Source organism: Octopus bimaculoides, chromosome 6 (genome assembly GCF_046866305.1).
Source record: "Octopus bimaculoides isolate indiv1 chromosome 6, ASM4686630v1, whole genome shotgun sequence".
Classification (NCBI taxonomy): Eukaryota; Metazoa; Mollusca; class Cephalopoda; order Octopoda; family Octopodidae; genus Octopus; species Octopus bimaculoides.
Window position 1 is genome coordinate 2,178,968 of NC_142933.1, and position 23,273 is coordinate 2,202,240.

Below are 23,273 nucleotides of genomic sequence, written 5' to 3' on the forward strand. Positions count from 1 at the left end.
AAACTAATGAGAAACACCAGTTTTACATCTTCTATGTTAGAAAAATTGACTGGAACTGATAATTGATGCATTTATCTATTTGTGTTTATCTATTTTATTTAAGTATTTATCTATGTGTTTATGTATTTATGTATTCGTGTGTGTGGTATAAACATTGTAAATAAACATTGATCTCTCTTCCAGGCTCATTCATGTGTTGAGAAGGCAGGGATAATCAGTTTAATCAAACTAAGAGAGCTTGAGGTGGATGATAATTACTCTCTTCGAGGCCATACACTGGAAGCAGCCATCGAGGTAAGAATTTCATTCTGTCACAAACAATCTTGAAATATCATTCACATGCTTTCACTTAGCCAAAGCCTATTATTTATATTTTCCCTTTCCTTTTCTTACTTTGGCTCCTTTCCATTTCTCTGTTTCTAAACCACCGTGCTTAGTAATCCTCTCTTCGTTGTTTCACCTTCACTTAACCTCTTCCCTTTCTCTCCGGCGTTACCGTTGATTATCTCCCCTCTTTGACCGCTCTTGAATGCATACTGACTCGATTTTCCATATATTTCACTCTAATCTCTCTCTTTCTCTCTCTCTCTCTCTCTCTCTCTCTCGATCGCTCTATCTCTGTCTATCTCTTTTGTCGTTTTTTTCACTACTCCTGTTGTCTCACATTACTCATCGACGAAATATTTCTAATCGAAACATTTGACTATTACATCATATTTATTCCACTTTTGTACTCGAATATGTGTTATTGTTGTTGTTGTTGGTGGTGGTGGTGGTGGTCGTCGTGGTGGTCAACACTAGGTCAGCTTTGATCTAGCAGGGCTAAGAAAAAATAACCCGGTCGTATTACATCACATTTTTTTTTCAAATATAGCGTGTACTTCCTTGTATGTTTATATATATATATATATATATATATATATATATATATATATATATATATATATATATATATATATATATATATATATATATATATATATATATACATATATATATATATATATATATATATATATATATATATATATATATATATATATGTATATATATATATGTATATATATATATATATGTATATATATATGTATATATATATATATATATATATATATATGTATATATACATATATATATATATATATATATATAAATGAGAATGTGTGTCTGTCTGTCTGTCTGTCTGTCGGTCGGTCTGTCTGTCTGTCTGTCTGTCTGTCTGTCTGTCTGTCTGTCTGTCTGTGTGAATCCCTAAAACTCGAGAACTACGCAACCAATTTCATTCAAATTTTACACATGCCTTACTTAGGGTTCCAGTTGTGTTTTAGTCAAAAAAAATTATTAACTTCTTGCAGAGTTCGAGCACACGGCACCATAATATCTCCTCCACTATTTAAGTATTACGTGTCAAAAGTGAAACAAAAACACTCATGTCAAATACTTTCACTTTAAAAATGAAACTATTCCACTAACTGAAACAATCACATTTCGATACTGTAGTGACAGATACTTTCACAGAGAGAGAAAGAGAGAAAGAGAGAGACAGAAAGAGAGAGAGAGATGTATATGTATACATATACATCTCTCTCTCTCTCTTTCTGTATACATGTATATGTATACATATACATGTATATGTACACCATTTCGATACTGTAATGACAGATACTTTCAGAGAGAGAGAGAGAGAAAGAGAGAAAGAGAGAGAGAGAAAGAGAGAGAGAAAGAGAGAGCGAGAGAGATGTATATGTATACATATAGATGTACACGTATATGTATATATATATAGATCTATACATACATGTATATGTATACATATGTGTAGATGTATATATATATATAGATGTACATGTAATATGTACACATATATACATATATACATGGATACAGATATCCGTACATATATACATCCATCACACACACATACACATGCACACAAACACACACATTAGTCATTTGTTTTCTTATCCAAAACTACGTTAAAAGTACTGAATGGATCTTTATGAAATTTGGAAATTATATTCTTTGCATAACGGCCATAACTCCCATGAAAATTCATATATTTTTGATGTTGATGAAATTTTAACCCGAACATAACAGATGAGCATTATTTAGAAAATGATGTCACACGTTATCGAGGCTACCATTCTTTCTGGATGTGCAAAAGGGGATGACGTCTTTATTCCAAGAATTCCTCTTACTCCATCAGGAGCAGACATTCCTTTTACATTCAGAAGACTACAATTCCCCCTTCGTGTGACTTTTGCCATGTCCATAAACAAATATCAGGGTCAAACACTGTCTGTAGCTGGTCTTCTCTTGGAAGAGCCCTGCTTCTCACATGGACAACTGTATGTTGGCTGCTCAAGAGTGGGCAGCAACAAAAAACCTATTTGTATATGCTCCACAAGGGAAAACAAGGAACATAGTTTACAACGAGGTGTTATAATCACAACAGCAAGAAAGTATGTACATGATCACCTTCTTTTACGAAACTTCATTGACTTTCATATATTTATATTGATATTCATATATATATACGTGTGTTTGGATGCGTGTGTGTATATACATCTCTATATATAAAGATGATGCGTAGTCTAGACGGCGTTTTTAGATTTCATTATTCTCTTTAACCCGGGCAACGCCGGGTATTTCTGCTAGTATATATATATATATATATATATATATATATATATATATATATAATCAAGATAAGAAGACGAAGAGTAAGTTTAGCACTTCTTTATTAGCTAGTTACAATCGTTTCGGTACCATTTGGCTTTTAACGCACTGGCACGTAAATGGCTTCATGTAAAAAGTTACGCAATATTTGCAGTTTTATACACTGGAGTAGAACTTCATCAGACTTGCATCAAAAGACGCACTTTTACATTATGTCTTACATTATGCGCAATGTAAGGGCGTACAATGGCGTTAAAAACGAAGTGGTACCGAAACAATCCTAACTAGTTAATAAAGATGTGCTAAATTCACTCTTCATCTTATTTGGATAATATATTACACTTTGTAAGCCTCATACATTGGATATACGGGTGATGTACCAGGATTTTCTACACCAGTGAACTTTCATTCTTCCTCGAGACTCAAAATCGAAAACGTAGATAGATAGCTAGGAGTTTGAGTTGAGTACTGCATTGGAAGCACTCCGACTTTCTGTCATATCAGCACCTACACACACACACACACACACACATACACACACACATATATATATATATATATATATATATATATATATATATATATAACATCTATATTCCTCCCTATGCCTGTCATTTCTTATGTCCCTGCCATAAGGCTTTACTTCCACACACGCCAGCTTAATTTAATTCGTCCTTAGTCGAAAGACACCCGTTGTTAATGTCCTGTTATTTGTATTTGTGTACCATTTCTCCGTCTTTTTTTTTTCGTCCATATTTTCGTATACATTCGCTGCTTTCTTCCAAGGAATCTAGTGCTCTTAGCTTAGTTTTTCCTTGGGGATGGCCAGATTGGAGCAATCTCGAGTATAACCAGCCGAAATTGCAAAGATAATCTGGAACTCGACTGAGGAAAGAAAACTCCGAATGACCCGTCCTTGTTTTCTTTGCATCCTCTGTCTGGATGTTTTGCCTTTTTGTCCCATTTTTGTATTTTCTATATATAAAAACATAGCAGCGTACGTACACTCTCTCTCTCTCATTCTATATATATATATATATATATATATATATATATATATATATATATATATATATATATATATATATATATATATATATATATACATATATATATATTTATTTATATATATTTATATATTTATTTATTAATTTATTTATATATACATATTTATTTATACATATTTGTTTAATCATATATATATTTATTTATATATATATATATATATATATATATATATATATATATATATATATATATATATATATATATATATGTATATATATATATATATATATATATATATATATATATACACGCATAGACACACACACACACATATATATATATATATATATATATATATATATATATATATATATATATATATATATATATATATATATATATATATATATACATATACATTTATTGAGAAATAACACCTCACAACGATAGGCTTGCTGCAATATATTTTCAAAGTAGAAAAATCAATCTTTGAAACGCATCCTGAAGAATAAGGAAACGAACGTGTTTTAACAAATAATGACAGCCTTCACCTGTTGATCATATGTTTGTAAATGTTTATCACGTCTTCAGCATCAAAAGAGATGTCTTCCTCAAACTGAATGACAGAAAATCAACGAGTCTCTTTTCTCCGCACGAGTCTCACAGTTTTTTTTAAAAACTAATTTGGTGGAGTTAAAGAAGCGCACCACAATTGCCACAGTTATCCATAATTGTCAAGAGAAGCTGAGAATTATTTTCTTCTATACATTTGAGAACTGATCTGAGATCATTTTTCGTATTTACATGAGTGAAATACTCGCGATACTGTCAAATGTTTATCTTCTTCAAAGCCATGGAATTTGCTGAGAGTATCAAGTTCTCAAGGTTCAACCTGTCTTTCAGTTTAGAAACAATTTGGCTACGAAGCGAATTGAGGATATTTTCTATGTTCATCATTTCCTTAAATTTTCCTCCTAATTTTTGCAACAAATGTATCTAGGATATATCTGTTATACTTCCAAACCATAAAACCCCGGAATCTGTAGTGGTTAATCTGTTGATGCAGATATAAATCTATACTTGAACATTTCTAGCCCTTTTCTCAACTTTCAGTTGAATCTCACTATCTAATTTCTACATGTACATTTTGACACATTACCATCATTTCTTCTTCAGTTGTTGGCTAAATTTATCATTAATTAGTGTAAATGTAGCTTCCAATTAAAAGTTGGATCTGTTGGATTACGACAAGAAATTATACCAGAACCATAAATAACTTTTTAAAGGTTCTCAGAGTGGCTTCTCTGGCGGATCATTTTATGCCAGAAAACTTTCTCAATTATAAACTACGAAATACAAATTAGAAGAAGATTTAAGATTGTGCAAATAGTTAAACATATCGATTACCTGACATTAAAATAATGTATAACTTTTCTATTTATTCTAAAGAATTACGCAAAAAATGCCGGTTTTGAACTTTCTACAAGTACAAGTTTCAAAGGGCCGTTTCGTTATGAAAAAGGCCCAATTTTTTAACTTTCTACAAGCTACAAGTTCCAAAGAGCCGTTTCGTTACGACAAAGAATGCTTGATTGAAGGCCTTTGTACCATACGTATTAACAATTCTTTCGTAACCCCGACCTCTCTGTAACCCATTTCTTTCCAAACACGATTCTACATCATTGATTTCTTCATCAGACATGGAACATATCCACAAAGAAGCCCGTTCATTGTAGGGAACATCTGTAGTTTCATTCATAAGAAATGAATAGGTCGTTGATGTTACTTTGATTTCATTTAAACATCAATTTTATTACAAGAGTAGCCAAAGACTCAATTTTGTCATTCTGAATACAACCTGGGAGTATTAACATCTGTAGTTTCTTCTTAAAGGAGGGACAAGGTACAAGATCTAAACAGTTCTTATGACCTTGTCATATTTGACAGAGAGTTAGAGTTTCAAGGAAGTTTCCTCTCTATAAATTTATTTGATAAACATATCAGCAGGCCCAAAAAGACGGAAATGCATCTGGTGCTCTCGTTGGACGCTGCTGGGATGAAATTTTGTCACTCCCAGATATTTTTGGTTTTAACGCAGCAAGTACATAAGAGATGTTATCTCAGTAGAAATACTGCATGGAGTGGCCTAGCGACTGTGTATATATTCTTTTATTCTTTTATTTGCTTCAGTCGTTTGACTGCGGTCATGCTGGAGCACCGCCTTTAGTCGAACAAATCGACCCCAGGATTTATTCTTTGTAAGCTTTATTCTATCGGTCTTCTTTGCCGAACCGCTAAGTTACGGGGACGTAAACACAGCAACATCGGTTGACATGTGATGGTGGGAGGATGAACACAGACTCACAAACATATGCTTATATATATATATATATATATATATATATATATATATATATATATACATGACGGGCTCCTTTCAGTTTCCGCCTACCAAATCCACTCACAAAGCTTTGGTCGGCTCGAGGCTATAAGTAGAAGACACTTGCCCAAGTGGAACTGAAACCGGAACCTTGTAGCTGGTAAGCAAGCTACTTGCCACACAGCCTCTCTCTCTCTCTCTCTCTCTCTCTCTTTCTCTCTCTCTCTCTCTCTCTCTCTCTCTCTCTCTCTCTCCCTCTTATTCCTTTTAGTTGAAGAGCGTAGGCTCGAAACGTAAAAGACTTTTTCATTTTCCCGAGCGTCAACCTTAACTATCAGTGACCCAACGGGTCACGGGCAGTCTAGCATGTGTGTGTGTGTGTGTGTGTGTACACGTCTAGCTGTTGATTTATCTTTCTCCCCTATATTTCTACATTTAATTTTTGATTTAAATTTAGTTGGGAGATTGCTCCCATTAGGTCGACGTCAATCCAAGTTTAATTTTCTCACTTTCAGACTCTTTTACAACTGTTTAATATCCTCTCATATTAAAAATAATCTCGTCCCGGTCTACTCTCTCACATCATTTTTATACTTATAATACATATTGATATATAACATAATTATAATAGAATAAGAGATGAAAGTAGAATAAAATAAAAGAATCAAACGCTGACAGGACGTTGCAAGGCATTGAATCATTTATAGTATATTTGTACGAAGATGGTACAAAATTATATAATTTAGCAGAAAATCCAAAGAATCCAGAGTATAAAAATTCAGTGTAATTCCTCACAGACGGAAACAAATACTGGAAATACATATGATAAAGTTGTTTCAACCAAGATCAATAAGTAAGATCCAAGGGATCAGCATCAAAATCCTCGCAAGAGACTGGAAAGTACTGATAGTTCTTTACAGCTGTTTCTATGGTAAGGTGTTCATTAGAAGCAGTTATGTACATTGTGCCAAGATATACGTAAGATAGATTGGTGCAAGTTTCTGTTTAAGAATCAGTACCTGCATAATTTATGCGAAATGACCAGCCCCATGTATGAGGGTTTGAGGAGAGGAGACCCCCTTCGGGGATTGCACCTAGAAAGTTACCCTCCGAGGCACAAATTCGGGCAAGGTTTGTTTATGGAAGACCAGCAGTCGCCCATGCATAACAGCCTCCCCTCTCCACACCACTGATGTAATCCAAGGGAAAGGCAAAAAGGGGCCAATACAGCTTGGCACCAGTGACGTCGCAACTCATTACTACAGCTGAGTGAACTGGAGCAACGTGAAATAAAGTGTCTTGCTCAAGAACACAACACACAGCCCGGTCCGGGAATCGAACTCACGACCTCACGATCCAGCCACTGAGCCATGCGCCTTCATGAGGGTTTTGTGATTATATAATTCATTGTATGCGTCATATTGTATCAATTGTTATCATGTTTAGAAGACAGTTATCATTTATATATACACCATAACTGTGTATCTGATGTATGTGTGTTTATGTGTATTTATGTGTGTATATGTGCGTTTTGTCTATGTGTGTGTATCTGTTCTTGTGCTTGTTTCTTTTATATGTATGCATATTTATGTATACCACACACACACACACACACACACACACATACTCACACACACAAATACGTATATATACTAACCAAATGTCTCTGTGTCATTCTTGCAGGAAGACCGAAAACTAGGTTTAATACCATTCTTCGTGAGTAAATCTTTTCTTTGGAATGCTTCTGCTATTTTATCACACGACACGCATGGGAGGGCATAACCGAGTAGTTAAAAAATTGCTTTGCGACTGCAGGGTTCTGGGATCGATTCCAATACGCGTCACTTTGGACAAATTTCTTCTATCACTGCTTCGAGTCAACCTAAGTCATGTGAGTGAAGTTTAGTGAGCGAGATCTGTGCTGAAACTACCGGAAAAATCTGGCTGCAAAAAACTGCATAAAGAGTTTTAAAAATAAGTAAGGATAATAATAATAATAAAATGCAAAATGATAACTCAAGTGAAAACCCTATGGAGGCTATGTAACAGGTACAATGTTACGAGGAGGTAAAACATGATCAAAAGATTTTTAAAAAGTGGGGGAAGTTGAGGGCACAGACAGAAAATCAAAAGGGACAACAAATTAAGTTTAAACACTGAAGAAAAAAAAACAATTTTATTATATAGATGGGAAAATAAAGGGAAAGTAAATGAAAAATATTAAAGTAAAAATAAAATAAAAATTATACATATATACTTGCATTCATACAGACAGACAGACAGACATATACAGTGCAAATCTGAAAAGCTGAAATAAGTTTAAGCATTACAAAGCTTTACTGTGTGCTGAGCTAAAATGTAAACACATTTTTTCTGTGCTATTTTTTCTTCTTAGAATCGACAATTCATTTGAGCAGCAGCTACAATAATTCCTTCAGCAGGATGGTAGGTTCAAGACCAGTCATTTTTCTCTTGCTATGAAAATAGGGATTTGTGACAGCTGTTCCAACGTAATGATGCAGTAGCAGAATAATATAAGAAATAATGTGTTCGAGTTTGCTCTGTTGCAAATATTCTGACCAAATATCGGTTTTGAGGATAAACTTCCTCCCAAAAGTTACGAAGTCTCTAAAAATAGGACCAAGCCTAAAAAATAGGACCAGTCTCTGATATAAAAATGATTTGGGACCATCAAGAAGATCTTTCGTTAAACTACCTCACCCTTCCCTCTCTTCTACTCGCTTCTCTTTTCCTCCTCCCCTCACCTCAACCCTCCTCTCTTCGCTTTCTCACTCGTCTCTTTCTCCCCTCTTCTTTTCCCTCCCCTTCTCACCAATGTTTCTTTGTTTCCTGTAGGTATGTGCCACTCTCGGTACAACAGCAGTGTGCTCCTTTGATGCACTTAATGAAATTGCAGAAGTATGCAACAGAGAACGACTATGGCTTCATGTGGATGGTGCATATGCAGGTAATGCCATGATATGTCCTGAGTTCCAGCATTTACTTTCTGGCATTGAGGTAAGACAGATCTATAAATACTTTCGGTGTGTGTAATTTTTTTAATCTGTCTTGTCTGTTGGAGTATTCTTTCTTGGCTAAGACGAGGCAGACTGAGACAATGTACTTAGTTGTTTTAAGCTGCGAGCTGGCAGAATCGTTAGCGTGTGGCACAAAATCCTTAGTAGCGTTTCTTCCTGCTCTTTAGTTCTGGGTACAAATCCCACCGAGGCCAACTTTGCCATTCATCCCTTTGGAGTCAATAAAACGAATACCAATCAAATACTGGGATCGATATAATCGATTAGTCCCTCCTCTCAAAAAATGCCGACTTACAACGGACCGCCCTCCTGTTTAGATGGAATGTTGTGATTTCAGTCGCTTATATATCATGGAGACCGGACAACCAGCCATTATGAGTTCTAGGATGTAAAGAACACACACACACACACACACACACACACATACATACATACATACACGCATATATACATACATATATATAATAGACTCTCCTGTCGAAGACGACGTATGAGCGTTCAGATCTTGCCGAGCGACCTGCACAAATGATTTGTTTCTAGAGATCAAATGTGCGCGGTGTGTCACGTATTAGGTGTCGAAGTGATCGCAGCAATGTGAAATGAATTATTTTGCTCAAGAAAACAACGCACCACCCGGTCTAGGAATTGAAAACACGATCTCGCGATCGTAAATGCAACTCCCTAACCACTAGGCCATGCACCTCACACACACATATGCATACACATGCACACACACATATATATGTATACATACAAATATATATATATATATATATTATATATATATATTATGTATACTTATATATATTATATTATTATATATATCATATATATCATATTATATATATATTTTATATATATATAATATGATATATATATATATATATATATATATATATATATATATATATATATATATATATATATATAATATTAGAGGGAAAAGGACAACAAAAACCAAGGCAGCACGAGTATCTCAAATCATTTAGAATATTTAATTTGAAGACCTACAGCTGTTTCTGTGATATTCCAAGTGATAGGCTAGCATGTCCGTACACTGGGTATTACATCATCAGAGACAAGGTGAGTATGTATGAAAGTTTTAGACAAGGAAATTCACAGTTTATAAAGAATAAAATAGTAAATAGAAGCATAACAATAGATAGAATACATACAGGAGAATAAAGTTCATACAGGAGAATAAAGTTCATTGCAGAGGGTTTTGGAGGTTGGTCCGTACTTCTGTGAAGGTATTGGCCCTTAGGTATAATCCCAGGTAAATCCAGGATGCATTCATGTTGAAGGAATAAATTGAGTGGTTAGCTTGTTTGAAAAAGTCCACGTGCGTATACAGAGTGAGAAAGACAGATATTTTGATAGACAGACATGGGTTGTGAGCGAGTGAGGAGAAAGAGAAAAGAAAGGAATGAGAAAGAATGGATGAGAGCGAAAGTAAAATAAAATGAAATCGAAAATCAACATCAAAAATAAAAATAACGATAAAGATAAGATACCAGTTTTATTCTTCGTAAGGATCGGTTCGGAGTGAGAGGTCATGTGTTAAGGTTTTGATAAAATGATTAAAATAGGTTATGTGTGGTCAAAAAGAATAGTTAGTTCAGTGGTCAGTAGGGACAGCTAAAAATAGAAGCCTAGCTTAAGTGGGTATATATAGAATTTAAAAAATACAATTAAATGGATAAAGGATGCAAATTAAAGAATTAGAAATTTAATTAAAAGTTAAGAATTACAAAGTTTATAGATTCAACATTTTTTTAATTAAAAAATTTAAAATTTAAAAAAAAGTTATTGCAGCTAGCTAGCTTTTAAGATACTTATGTTCATAGAGAGGGGGAAAAAAGAACGTACGTATATTGTAACGACCGTGGATGCATACGGGCAAGTGTTTTGTATGTTGATTTTGCTTGCATCTGGACCTATGGAAGAATCTAAAGGTGCAATAGAATTTATGTTTACATGTAGAGAATGCTTCGTGTTGTTTACATATATATATAAACGACGTCGTCCAAAACAACTGTCACGTATCAAATTTCGGTGCTGTTTTTCATTTGCATTTTCAAGTTCTTTCAATTATATTTTGATGCTGCTGACATATTTGATGTCGCCTTTTACAGTTTTGGTTCCAGGCAAATTTATAAAACAAACCTTTGTTATAGTAGTTTAGCTCCAACTCGATTCTGATCTATTAGATCCCTAATCAAAGTTACTGTAACTTACCTGTCCATTATTCAAATATAGTGTATCTGGGGCTACATTATCTAATGTGTCCTCTTTTGTTCTAGTTATTATTTAGCCCCAAGTCACACATAGTCGAGCATAACTAGAATCAAAGGCATTCCAGTCATAAACCATCACGTTTTGTCTTTTATTCAGGTGTAATGTGTCTAGAACGACATTATTCGATATGTCCAATGTGTCCTTTCAATCTAAAAACGATTATGCGTAGTTTGAGAGAATGTGGCTGCTATTTCCAGTATGTCTAGTAACCATATAATGACTTCGTTGTTGACTGCAAACCTTGCCTGGCAGTAGCGGTTAGATTATGCATAAATATGAGGTGTAATAATACCGAAACATGTCTAGAGTTGTCACTGCACAACTAAAGATTAGATTCACCTCTTAAGGTTGCCAGGTGGCTTGAATTAAGTAACCTATCAACAATCTTAAATATTTGTTGAAAAATTTCATTGGTTAAATTTATTCCCTAAATATGGGAGATATGCTTACGGCGACCAGGTCACGTGTTCGAAGGGGTCTTGTTTCGTTAAACGGATCATTAAGTTAATGTGATCATCTAACAAAGTCATGTTTTTCAGGAAATCTTGTCTGGTTAAACGAACCATTCCTCAAGTCAGATCTCTAACCTTTCGATAATTCCCATGTCTTCTACCTCATTACGCCATTGAGATAATACTGAAAAAACTATTTTCCAGCTTGTATAGCCATCCTTTTTCTGGAGCCGTTTCTTCTCAGTATTCCATATATAAAACAATGAACAATGCCTCGTTATACTGGACAGTTATATGCACTACCCACTCGTTCGTAGAGTTTAGATATAAGAAATCACTATAAAGAGACGTGGGCGTCCTCCGATGGAGTTATGCAGTATGAGGTAACTGGAACATAACTCTGGTGTAAATTCTAGTAAACCTGGGGCGATGTTGAAACTAAGCCAGATAAGTCATTCTACAAAAAGATGTAGAGAAGACAGGTCTTTAATATGAATAACGTTTGAAACATGAGCAGATGTAATAATTAGTAAAGTCTCACCCAGATGTAAATCTCCGTTTAACAGATATAACATTTGTAACCTTAACAAACTTCCAGAAAGAATCCTGAAGGTGTCATTAATTCTATATTGCTGTCTAGCTTCCAAAATATTCATGACTTTAACGTGCAACGACCATTTGAAACTAATATAAACATTTCGCTTTTATTACAGTTTGCTCACTCTATCAATTTTAACCCGAACAAATGGATGTTGGTCAACTTTGACTGCTCCCTCTTGTGGTAAGAACAATTTTTCAATATCCGGTTACACAGATACATTGGCTTGATTCTTCATTTTGCAGAGCTGGTCGATAAAATTATATTATTAGATCAGGCACCGAGTCAAAGAAAGAGTAGAGCGCAAAAGACGTATTAAAATGAGTTAAATGTTAAACGTCTATTAGTGACCGATTGGATAAACGTGGAAATGGAGGTGTTGCCATATTTGAATAAATCCAATGAACAAACAAGGGAGCCTCTGCATGGTCGCTCGACCTACTAGAAATAGCTTCTATCTTTCCCCCATCTCATCCCTCGCTGTCTTAAAAAAAAAACACGAATGGTGTAGTCTCAGATACACTGAAAGGAGGTAAACAGGATGGCCATGGTTGAAGCGCTTCTGATAATATATCCGTTCGATCTAGGTTGACTTGCGACAACTACACTGAAAACCTACGAGAAAAATTAGCCAAATCTCTCTCAAGTCACATCCTATCACTTTAAAATAAAGATAGTAGGCAATATTTTTGCTGGTTAAGGCAGCGAGCTGGCAGAAACATTAGGACGCCGGGTGAAATGCTTAGCGGTATTTCGTCTGCCGTTACGTTCTGAGTTCAAATTCTGCCGAGGTAGATTTTGCCAATGATCCTTTTGGGGTCGATAAATTAAGTACCAGTTGCGTACTGGGGATCGATTTAATCGACTGGCCCCCCTTCCCCAAAATTTCGGGCCTTGTGCCTAGAGTAGAAAAGAAAATTTTTGCTGGCTTGTTTTGAACTCGTTAGGTCTTGTGGAGACGATGATGGTGTTTATGGCTTTCGCAGTAACCCCCCCCCCCGCTCACCCCGACCCTGGTGAACTCGATGCCGTTAATGTTCCACTTAACCTATACAAATCTACTCCTGCAGGAACAATGGAGCAGGGAGAATATTCCGGAGGAATGATGCTCTAGGGAAGAAGGATTGACCGTAGTTAGTTTGGGACAATATGATAAGAGGAGGGGAGAAAAGTGGATAGGGAGTACATAAGTGAAGGGGGAACAGAAGCTATTGTAGTAACGGCAGATAGAAAGAGGAGACAGTGTGTCTGTGGACCAGAAGCAGGAACAAGTCTGTGAGGGATTTTATGTCAATCAGTTGAGTGGATGAAGTCTAGGTTGTATGTGTGCAGCAGCCGCAGTAATATCAGCAACAGTACTGTTCTGGGATGATATCAATGCTTCATTGTGATTTCAACTGAGCTTAATTGAGAGTTGCAGTGAGATGACGTATTTCCTGGCCCTGGTCCCAGTTATTCTAAAGATAAACTTTCACCAGAAAAGAGCCTCGGTGACGGCTGTAAGTGTTGCTCATGTTTAAGGATTGATAAAGTGTGATCATGTTTGCTTGATATAAGGTCGCGTTGTTTTTGTTGTCTTTTTTTTTTCTCTCTATTGAAAAAAGAGACAAATTTGGCATGGCTCCAGTGAAAGATATTTTCATGGTCTCCGTTCATGAAATCAGTGCAGATTTGTTGTGTCTCGCTTGTATGTGGATGAGGCATAGTTGTGGAAGGTGGGGAAGAAATGAAGGCTCATGCCATCTACATACATAAAAGTGTGCGTTAGTACTCTAGCAAATATTGCGTTGTTGTGTGAAGGCCATCCTGTTTGGGGAGTAAGTTTCTTATTTCTTTACTGCCCACAAGGGGCTACACACAGAGGGGACAAACAAGGACAGACAAACGGAAAGGGGTAAGTTTCTCCAGGCGTCGTTGGCCCTTTTTGTCTAAACTGTTGCAGCGCTGCTATGACGTGAACCCCCTGGGGAACTTGGGACATTGTGTTTTTGTTGTGTGTCGGAGAATGCGGAGGAATATGTCTAAAAGGGTAGTTTCAGGCACTTACCTACCTGTTTCTGATTGGTCAACAGCGAAACACGTGAACTGCCAAGCAATGTGAATCTGAGATGAAATAAGAATAGAATTAAGGCTGACCCTAAATAATAATAATAGTATCTGCTTCTATCGGACGTTATATAGAACAGATCTGGAGATATCGAGCAAATCTCTCCTCTATGAAGTCGCTCGACCATTAAGAAACTACACCTTCCCTCTCACAAAATAATACATATTACCTTATGTAGACTGGGGTGCCTAAAATTATGCCTAAAATATAAGGTTAAGATGATTATGGTTGGAATGTCTTTGCATATAAGTCTGCTGAATCGAGTTAAAACAACTGTAGCACCATGTAACCTGAGAATTAATTCCATTCCTGAATTTATGGTTATATCAGCACTAAAATCAGCTGAACTTTTATTATATAATGTAATCCTAGCGGCGTAGTTACGGTTGAAATGCCTTTCATTGCAGTTCTGCCCGATCAGAGTTGACCTGGGGTTAAGCAACAACAATGAAAACAAACAACTATTCCTATTTTTTATTATACATCAGAAACTCTGTAACCCTTGACTGTTTCTGACTGTTTGTTCTGTTTTAGGGTGAAAGACAGCCAGCTGTTGTCAGAGGCCTTGACTGTTGACCCACTCTATCTACAACATCCACACGGAGGTAAATATTTCTACTCTTTATTCTGTATACTTATACAACCAGACAACCAAAGAGCCGAACTGCTTGAAATAGCAGCCATTTTCTTAACTCACACCCTACTGCCCTAAAAGACAGACAAACACACACACTAGATAATGTGATCCTAGATTCGCTTTTTTTTCCTTTCTTTTTTTTTTAGCTAGGTCTGGTGGAAGAGGCAATGCTTATGGCCCTCCCTCACAATCTTTCCAAAACTACTGAGATTGATTCCGTTAACGTTCTGTTACAAGTCGATGGCTACTAGGTTGACAGGAAGAGAGAGGGGATTCCAGATGGTCAACATCTTGCGGAATCAGGACCGCGTAGGCGTTAGTTTGGGGTATGCAGGTTTGGATACTACAATGTTTAAGAGAGCTTGAGAGACAAATAAGTCGGGATTCCTTGTGTGGAAGACGTATGAGACCAGCCAGCTCCGTCCGAACCACAGAGGACCATTATTGAATGAATAGCGGTAGAAAAGGTAGAGAAAAGAGATATCACATCACTGGGTCAAAGGTTAAAGTATGTCTGTCACTTTAATCTAATCCGTCACGTGGTTTTTATTGCAATACTTTTAAGGAAATGTGTGTGTTCGTGTTTGTGAGGGTGTGGGGCGGGTGTATGTGTGTGTATGTGTGTGTGTGCGTGTGTGTGTCAACAGCTATAGACACACAAACATCCATATATGAAAGCAGTCCGCTGTAGGTCAGGCCTAAACCTTTTAGTGGAGCAGTAACCGTTGGCGTCAGCCCTTCAGATGCAGTTTTAATTATTAGGTATTTTCAATGACCGTGAGACTAAGCATTTGGAGCGAACGGAGGGCGGGAGAGCAGGGGTTCTGGGTACATATTGCTTAGGTTTATTAAGGAGATGAGGTGAGCTGATGTCTTCATATGAGCAGTACTAATGTTTGGCGGTGGAGCTGCCATGAAAGGATACAAGATTATTCTATTAATGGCTATTTGCAAGGTATCTGACCATCATAAAATCGGTGATGATTTGGTGAGAGGTATCTAAGCTGCATGTAGATGAAGTTTGGTTGAGAAGTTAAAAGAATTAGGGGTCAGTACCATCTGCATAGTAGTGGACGTTGTTAAGTATGATGGCAAATAGATTGTTGATATGCAGGAGGAAGAGGGTGGGGACAGAACCAAACACTCATTCATTTCCCTATCATACACGCACACGCACACACACACACACACATATATACACACACACACATATATATACTACTATTTTTACTACTACTACTACTACTACTACTACTACTACTAAAACTGTGATTACTTGCGTTCTTGTCTGTAATTGAATACACCCGAACCAGCGCATAATTGGAAAATGCTCTGAAAGTAAGGTGTCCCTGAAACGTGAATTCAAACGGAATAAAACAAGTTTCGCATAAACCGGACCATGGATTGCCGAGATACACGGGTTTTTTGGGGTTTGTTTCCACAAATTTAAGCAGTGAAACCTGGAGTTATTTCCCTTTACTGCGAACACCTTTAATAGCCAAACCGGCACATAATAGGGAGATACTCTGAAAGTAAGGTTCCATTGGAATGTGAATACAAACGGAATGAAACAAGTTTCGCGTAAATCGGACCACGGGTTCCCGAGATACGCGGTTTTTTCGGGTACCTTGAACTATTGGTGATCCAACGGTTCACGGATAGTCTAGTCTAGTATATATATATATATATATATATATATATATATATATATATATATATATATATATATATATATATATATGGGAGTGTAAGTGGTTATGTGTGTGTGATTAGATTCGAAAGACTCTGGAACAGTGCATCCTCGAGAAAAACGAATTTGATTTTTGAAATCTGTCCCAAATCTGCAAATGATAAGAAAAATATATATAATTTGCTGTGAGAAATAACTGAACTTTTAAGATCGACGACTCTCCCACTCTCTAAGTCATCATCAATCTTTCTCTCTTTTATTTACCAACCCTTTATCACTCTCTCTCACTCTCTCCCACTCTCTTTTTCTCTTTCTCTCTCTCCTCACTCTCTCTCTCTCTCTCTCTCTCTCTCTCTCTCTCTCTCTCTCTCTCTCTCTCTCTGTATATGCATTATCTCTCACGTATTACTTTCACTTTGTTTAAAACTTTGTCTTCTAATGTTTACTTTCATTTTATCACAGATCACGTACAAATGCTGTTTTCTGATTGTTCAAAAATGATCAAACTGTAAACCTCTGAAATATTTTTCTAAAATTTTTCTCGGATACATGAATCACAAAATTGGATTCTGCGTGAAAAAATACACCAACATACCAAATTTGAAAATTTTCACTTAATTTAAAAATTTTAAAATCTGTGACAGAAACAGAAAAGATCTCTCTATCTCTTTCATTTTTCGCTTTTCTCATGGTAAACTCACCCCTTTTCCATACATTTTACCTCTTTCTCACTCACTTTCTGTAAAAGCTTATAGATAATGATTTTTTTTTGTTGTTTTTGGCTTTTTTTCGTTTTCCTCGCGGCTTTTCTTCTACTTTTAATAAATGTATTACACCCTATAATATAATTTTCTAAAGCTTCTTTTCCATGACTAATTACTTGTTTTTCTATATTTTATTACATCAATATCACAACCCCTAACATCCACCAAACGTCACAAAAATCCAACCACCTCACCAAACTCCACCGAACTCCATCAAACTCCACCACTATCAACGTCGAATAGATAAAGCCATTGATTTCAGGGTAAGTTGATTTTCCTTTTCTCAAATTATTTCGCTATCTGAAAATCTTAAATCTTAACGTCATCGAATAAACTTGGTTGCTGTTCCAGTTTAACTTCGAGTCAGTCTTGATCGAGAGTAAACCCCGGACGCTGCTCTTCCCCCGCTACCTAAACGATGAAAAAGTAAATATTGGACAATGTAATCTTAAATAAGCTCTTCTTAGAGTCTGTTATGAACCCTACGATTTATGAGGCAGGACCTTAACCCGATTTCCATGACCTATATAGTGAGTCAGCTTACAACACCACCACTACCACCCATCGAACGCAATGCCGATCCTTTGCAGAATTAATTTGCCTGCTATTGCTGAAGCTCATCGATAGCGGAGTGAACTGGAGCAACATGAAATGAAGTGTTTTGCTCAAAAGCACAACGCAACGCCCGGTCTAGGAATCGAACTCGCGACCTAACAGTTGTGAGTGCGACAACGTAACACCTAGATCATGCAGCTTCACCCTAAATATGTCTGAAAAAGAAAAGGAAGTGAATATATCGGCTGAGACGCCCTTAATCAAAAGTCTGGTTTAGCAAAACCCACTGGAAACTAAACAACACCACCATCGTGTTTTAGAAATATCATCGAGTTAAAGAATTCCTGAAATCTCTGCCAGAGTTCCTGAAAGCTCCGCAAGAGTTCCTAAAAGCTCTGCGAGAGTTCCTAAAAGTGCTGGACTTAAAGAGAGTTCGTAGCAAAGTCTGATGAGATGATTTACCGTAGGAAATAAAAAGTCTATTTCGTCTCCATTCTTTTCGTTTCATGGTTAAGTAGATAGAGACAGTGGTGCCACCTGGTGGCCAGGTAACAAATAGATATTCAGTTATGTTTTCTCTTTTTGTTTATTCTAGCATTGGGGAATTCCGTTGAGTCGAAGATTCCGGTCATTGAAATTATGGTTTGTTCTGAGAACATACGGTATTGAAGGATTACAGCATTATATTCGAGAAGTAAACACCGGTTTCATACAACTCCCATCACCATCAACACCACTACCATCATCATTATCGTCATCAGATTCGCTGTCACCACTATCATCAACATCATCGTTCTCTTCCCAGGATCATCACCATCATCATCATCATTGTCATCCCCGTCATCACTATCACCACCGTCCTACCATTATCATTGTCGCCACCATCACCAGCACTACCACTACCAGCATCATCACAATCATCACCCCAGCCATTCCGTCATCGTCATCGTCATCTTCACCATAACCATCCGCACCACCAACGTTATCATCCCCGCTGCCAATATCATCTTCAATAATGGTCTTCTTCTACTGTTTCAGCATGTCAGACTTGCCAAATTATTTGAATCCAAAGTGTTGGAAGAAGACAGATTTGAAGTATTGGGAGAAGTGATTATGGGACTTGTCTGTTTTCGATTGAAGGTAAATAAATACGTACGTTCGCACACACACACACACGCACACACATACGTACATGCACGCATACATGTTTATAATTATGATATGACACAAATAATTGCGCTCACAAGGAAAAAAGAGTACTCAATATGCAATGTAGAGGTTTATTCTATCTATTGAAAACTGAAAGCCCCACTAACTGTTACTATGAATTTCGTGGTTCCACTCTTCGGACGACGTTGAATGTTGGAGCAAAGAGTAGCATAAAACGAACCGGCAAAAATGTATAACTAAATTAGTCCGTGTAATTATCAGGTTGATGGTAACTCTCTGGCTGAATATTTGGTTTAAAGAGCTAAAATTCACTTAAGTCCTTCATTGAACTCGACCAATGATTTTAATCACGGTTCTACCAACATAGCTATTCTTTCGTTGATGATCAAAGACACAGCGCGACCGCTTTATTAGAATATACCTGAATAATTAGAAAGGTGACCAAGCATTATTTTGTCCGTCTGAGGCTACACGCAGCGACATCGTCGTCGAAACTTCACATCTAGGCTGCTCCGATGCAGTGTGCCAAACTGACAAGAGACTCAATTCACACCAAGTCAGAACTATTGACTTCTTGCAAACGTGCACCAAAATCACCATTTAGCCTGGTACAAACCACCTTAACATAATTTTTTTTAATGTATATAAAAAAAAGACACTGTGAGGTTTTAAAACCACATTTCTTCACTTTGATAAAGTCGTTCCTAAGGGACCTTCATCACGTCCAGTTGCCCTTATTTCCTATAGTTTTAACCCTTGGAATAAATGCTGTCAACGCCAATACTTTTTACTCTTGCTCGATCCACTTTGCTTCACCTCTGCTCATTTTTCATTCATTTTTAATTCACTTAATTTATTTGCACTTTTATCTTCTTAAACCGCTTCGTTTTCAATCCGGTTTTCATATTTTTTGTTCAGCGTTTTAACATTCAATATTATTATAACTTGATGTTATGTTTATATAGGTGCGTGTATGGCTGTGTGGTGAAGAAGCTCGATTTGCAACCACGTGGTCTCGGGTTCAATCTCACTGCGCAGTACCTTGGGCGTGTGTGTGTGTGTGTGTGTGTTAAATAAAATGAGATAACAAGACCAAGGCAGTGTGATATTTCTAGGACATTTATAAAGAGAAAGGTAGTCTTACAGCTGTTTCAGGGATATAAAAGATATCCCATCATCAGAGACGATATGAGAGAGTTAACAAGAAGGAAATAGTAGAGTTCATTATATTTGAAGTTATTTGGGAAAGGGAGAGATACAGGAAGTATAAATGGAAATATGAGAATAGAAATATATGTTAGATGCTAAAGTTACTATTATCCAAGCAAAATATGAACTCCTATCGGAATTTACACACCATGAACAAGAAGCCTCTTTACCCATTCTACACAGCACATTCTTTGGATAATGGAACAGCAACTTAAACACCCAACATATATTTTTATTCTCATATTTCCCTTTATGCTTCCTGTAACTCTCCCTTTCCAACATAACTTCTTATATTGAACTCTACTATTTCCTTCTCGTTAACTCTCTCATATCGCCTCTGATGACGGGATATCTTTTATATCCCTGAAACAGCTGTAAGGCTAACTTTCTCTTTATAAATGTCCTAGAAATTTCACATTGTCTTGGCCTTGTTATCTCATTTTATTTAACATATGCATGCTCACACACGACCCGCATCAGATTCCTCATTCATACTATTATCGAACCTAGAGTCTAACAGCAGTCTTCTGTAGCACTTACATAGCCTTACCTGCCTTTTAGGTTTCCTGGATACCAAAACTTCTTCTATACATGTATATATTATGCGTGCATTAAAAGTAAAATATCGTATGCATATATGGTGTGTATGTGTGTGATACTACTAAGATAAACTAGAACTCAATACATGTTATAATATGATTTCATTTTTTTAATATAAACCCTACGATGATACCAACGTCTCGAGCTTAACGGCTTTCATCAAGGGCAGACGTACGTGCGTGTGTGTGTGTGTGTGTGTGTGTAGGGGGTTCATTATCATATTTGCATTTATTCTTGATAATAATGTTCTTTTTTCATCTTCTTAATGACATGTATTTAGTAATTATTATTTGTATCTTTTTTTTTGTTTTATAATGAAGGGTCCGAATACTTTAACCCAGAAACTCCTCCGACAAATCAACGAGTCCGGACGTCTTCACATGGTCCCTGCCCTGTTGAACGAACATTACATCATTCGATTTGCCATCTGTGCACAAAATGCAGACGACAGTGACATCATCTATGCATGGCAGACGATCTCAAAAATCGCTGACGAGTTGTTGGCCAGTCGAGAACGAGAATCAAGCGTGCGTGAATCAAGGCGAATTGCTTTGTCCGACACAAGCGAAGAAGGGGAATCGGCCGAAGAAGAAGAAGTGTTTCTCGAATTTGATAAAGAGAACATCTACGACAATCAACAACTCAACTTCCAGAGGGCTCGCATGCGTCGCAACCTTTTCCTACGCATGGTATCTGACCCTAAATCATATAGCCCTCACATGATGAAGTCTTATAGCATTGATGATTCGTCCAGTCGTCTTCCGAGTGATACACCTAGCGAAACTGGTTCCACTAACAGCACCAAACGCTCGCCGAAAACGCCACAACAGGCCACTCCTTTATAATCCAATCTATTTTAAGATTTTAGAATTTATGGGGTGATGAATGGGACCTTTGAAGGTATCGGATACCCTGTTTTAGCCGGTTTCTTTTCCTGGTGACTGTTTTTGGTGTTAATTTGTATGTTGTTTGATTGGTTGTTTGCTTGCTTGATCAAACTAGTTTGTTTTTGTCGTATATGATGGTCAACTTGTGTTGAACGTTATAGAGAAGATGAATACTTGTTTCATGATTTACACACACACACACACACACACACACACACACACACACACACACACACACACATAAATACATACACACACAAATATATACACTCACGCAAACACAATTATTTATATCAATTATATATATATACACGCAAATAGTTATTAGGTAGAAAAGAGAGCTCAGATGGCCAAATCGATAAGGTATCTGTTAACAGCCAAAGTGACACAAACGCTTGATTATATATCTTAATCTTTTTTTAAGTAAGTTATCGTTAAAATAACTTATAACTTATTGATCTGTCAACCTAATCTCGTGTTTCTTTGTTCAATTATTCATTTCTACTTGTTCATAGCCATTGTATTTAGATATCCTATGCAAATCCTTACTTCTGACCCAAAAGTTTGAATGTTCTTACACAATGCCTTAGTCACGTGACATAATTATTTCTGAAATTTGTTGAAATATGAACAGTAACTGCCTAAGTGGGATGTGACTTAGTTATAAGCGTTAGAAATACGTTTTCTGTGTTCGAACCCAGATTGCATGTGTTTATAGAGCACAAAAAGTGATCGTCGAGTGGAGCGATGATGAAGGAGTATGAGATGAAAGCTGTGTGGAAGATGAGGGTTTATGTGCTGCCCCTCAAAATAAGGGTAGAGGAACATTGCAAAGCTGTAACACGGGGAGCTATTGATAAATCGGGTATAGCTGATCATGTATGGAAAAATGGAGACCATCTCCCCCTCTGGGATGAAGTTAAAATAATAGACAGAGAACACCACTGGAAAATACGAAAACTAAAAGAAGCAGCACATATGCTAGGACACAACAACCTCCTAAGCAGACCGAGTGCAAATATGAATAGCATATGGGAGCCGGTATTAAGGAAGGATAGGAAAATATTAGATTTATAAGCTCTAAAATTCACTCTATAATTGCCCACGGGCATATAGCGTAGTGGTTAAGAGCGCGAGCTGCTGCCCCTAAGATCTTGAGTTCGATTCCAGGTAGTGGTCGGACACAACAACATAACCCAAC

The 23,273-nt window shown here is 36.6% G+C and overlaps 1 protein-coding gene across 1 annotated transcript in view; it reads left to right on the forward strand.

The window, feature by feature from the left end:
• The window catches only part of LOC106872068 (aromatic-L-amino-acid decarboxylase), a 51,286-nt gene extending 28,013 nt beyond the window's left edge, over positions 1-23,273 (forward strand). Inside the window, exons 6-14 of the mRNA XM_014918920.3 lie at positions 184-294; positions 7,751-7,783; positions 8,924-9,085; positions 12,569-12,636; positions 15,095-15,165; positions 17,895-17,914; positions 18,802-18,900; positions 19,245-19,346; positions 21,506-23,273. Coding sequence (XP_014774406.1) covers positions 184-294; positions 7,751-7,783; positions 8,924-9,085; positions 12,569-12,636; positions 15,095-15,165; positions 17,895-17,914; positions 18,802-18,900; positions 19,245-19,346; positions 21,506-22,030 — 1,191 coding nt within the window. The 3' untranslated portion in view covers positions 22,031-23,273. The remainder of the gene's footprint in view (positions 1-183; positions 295-7,750; positions 7,784-8,923; positions 9,086-12,568; positions 12,637-15,094; positions 15,166-17,894; positions 17,915-18,801; positions 18,901-19,244; positions 19,347-21,505) is intronic.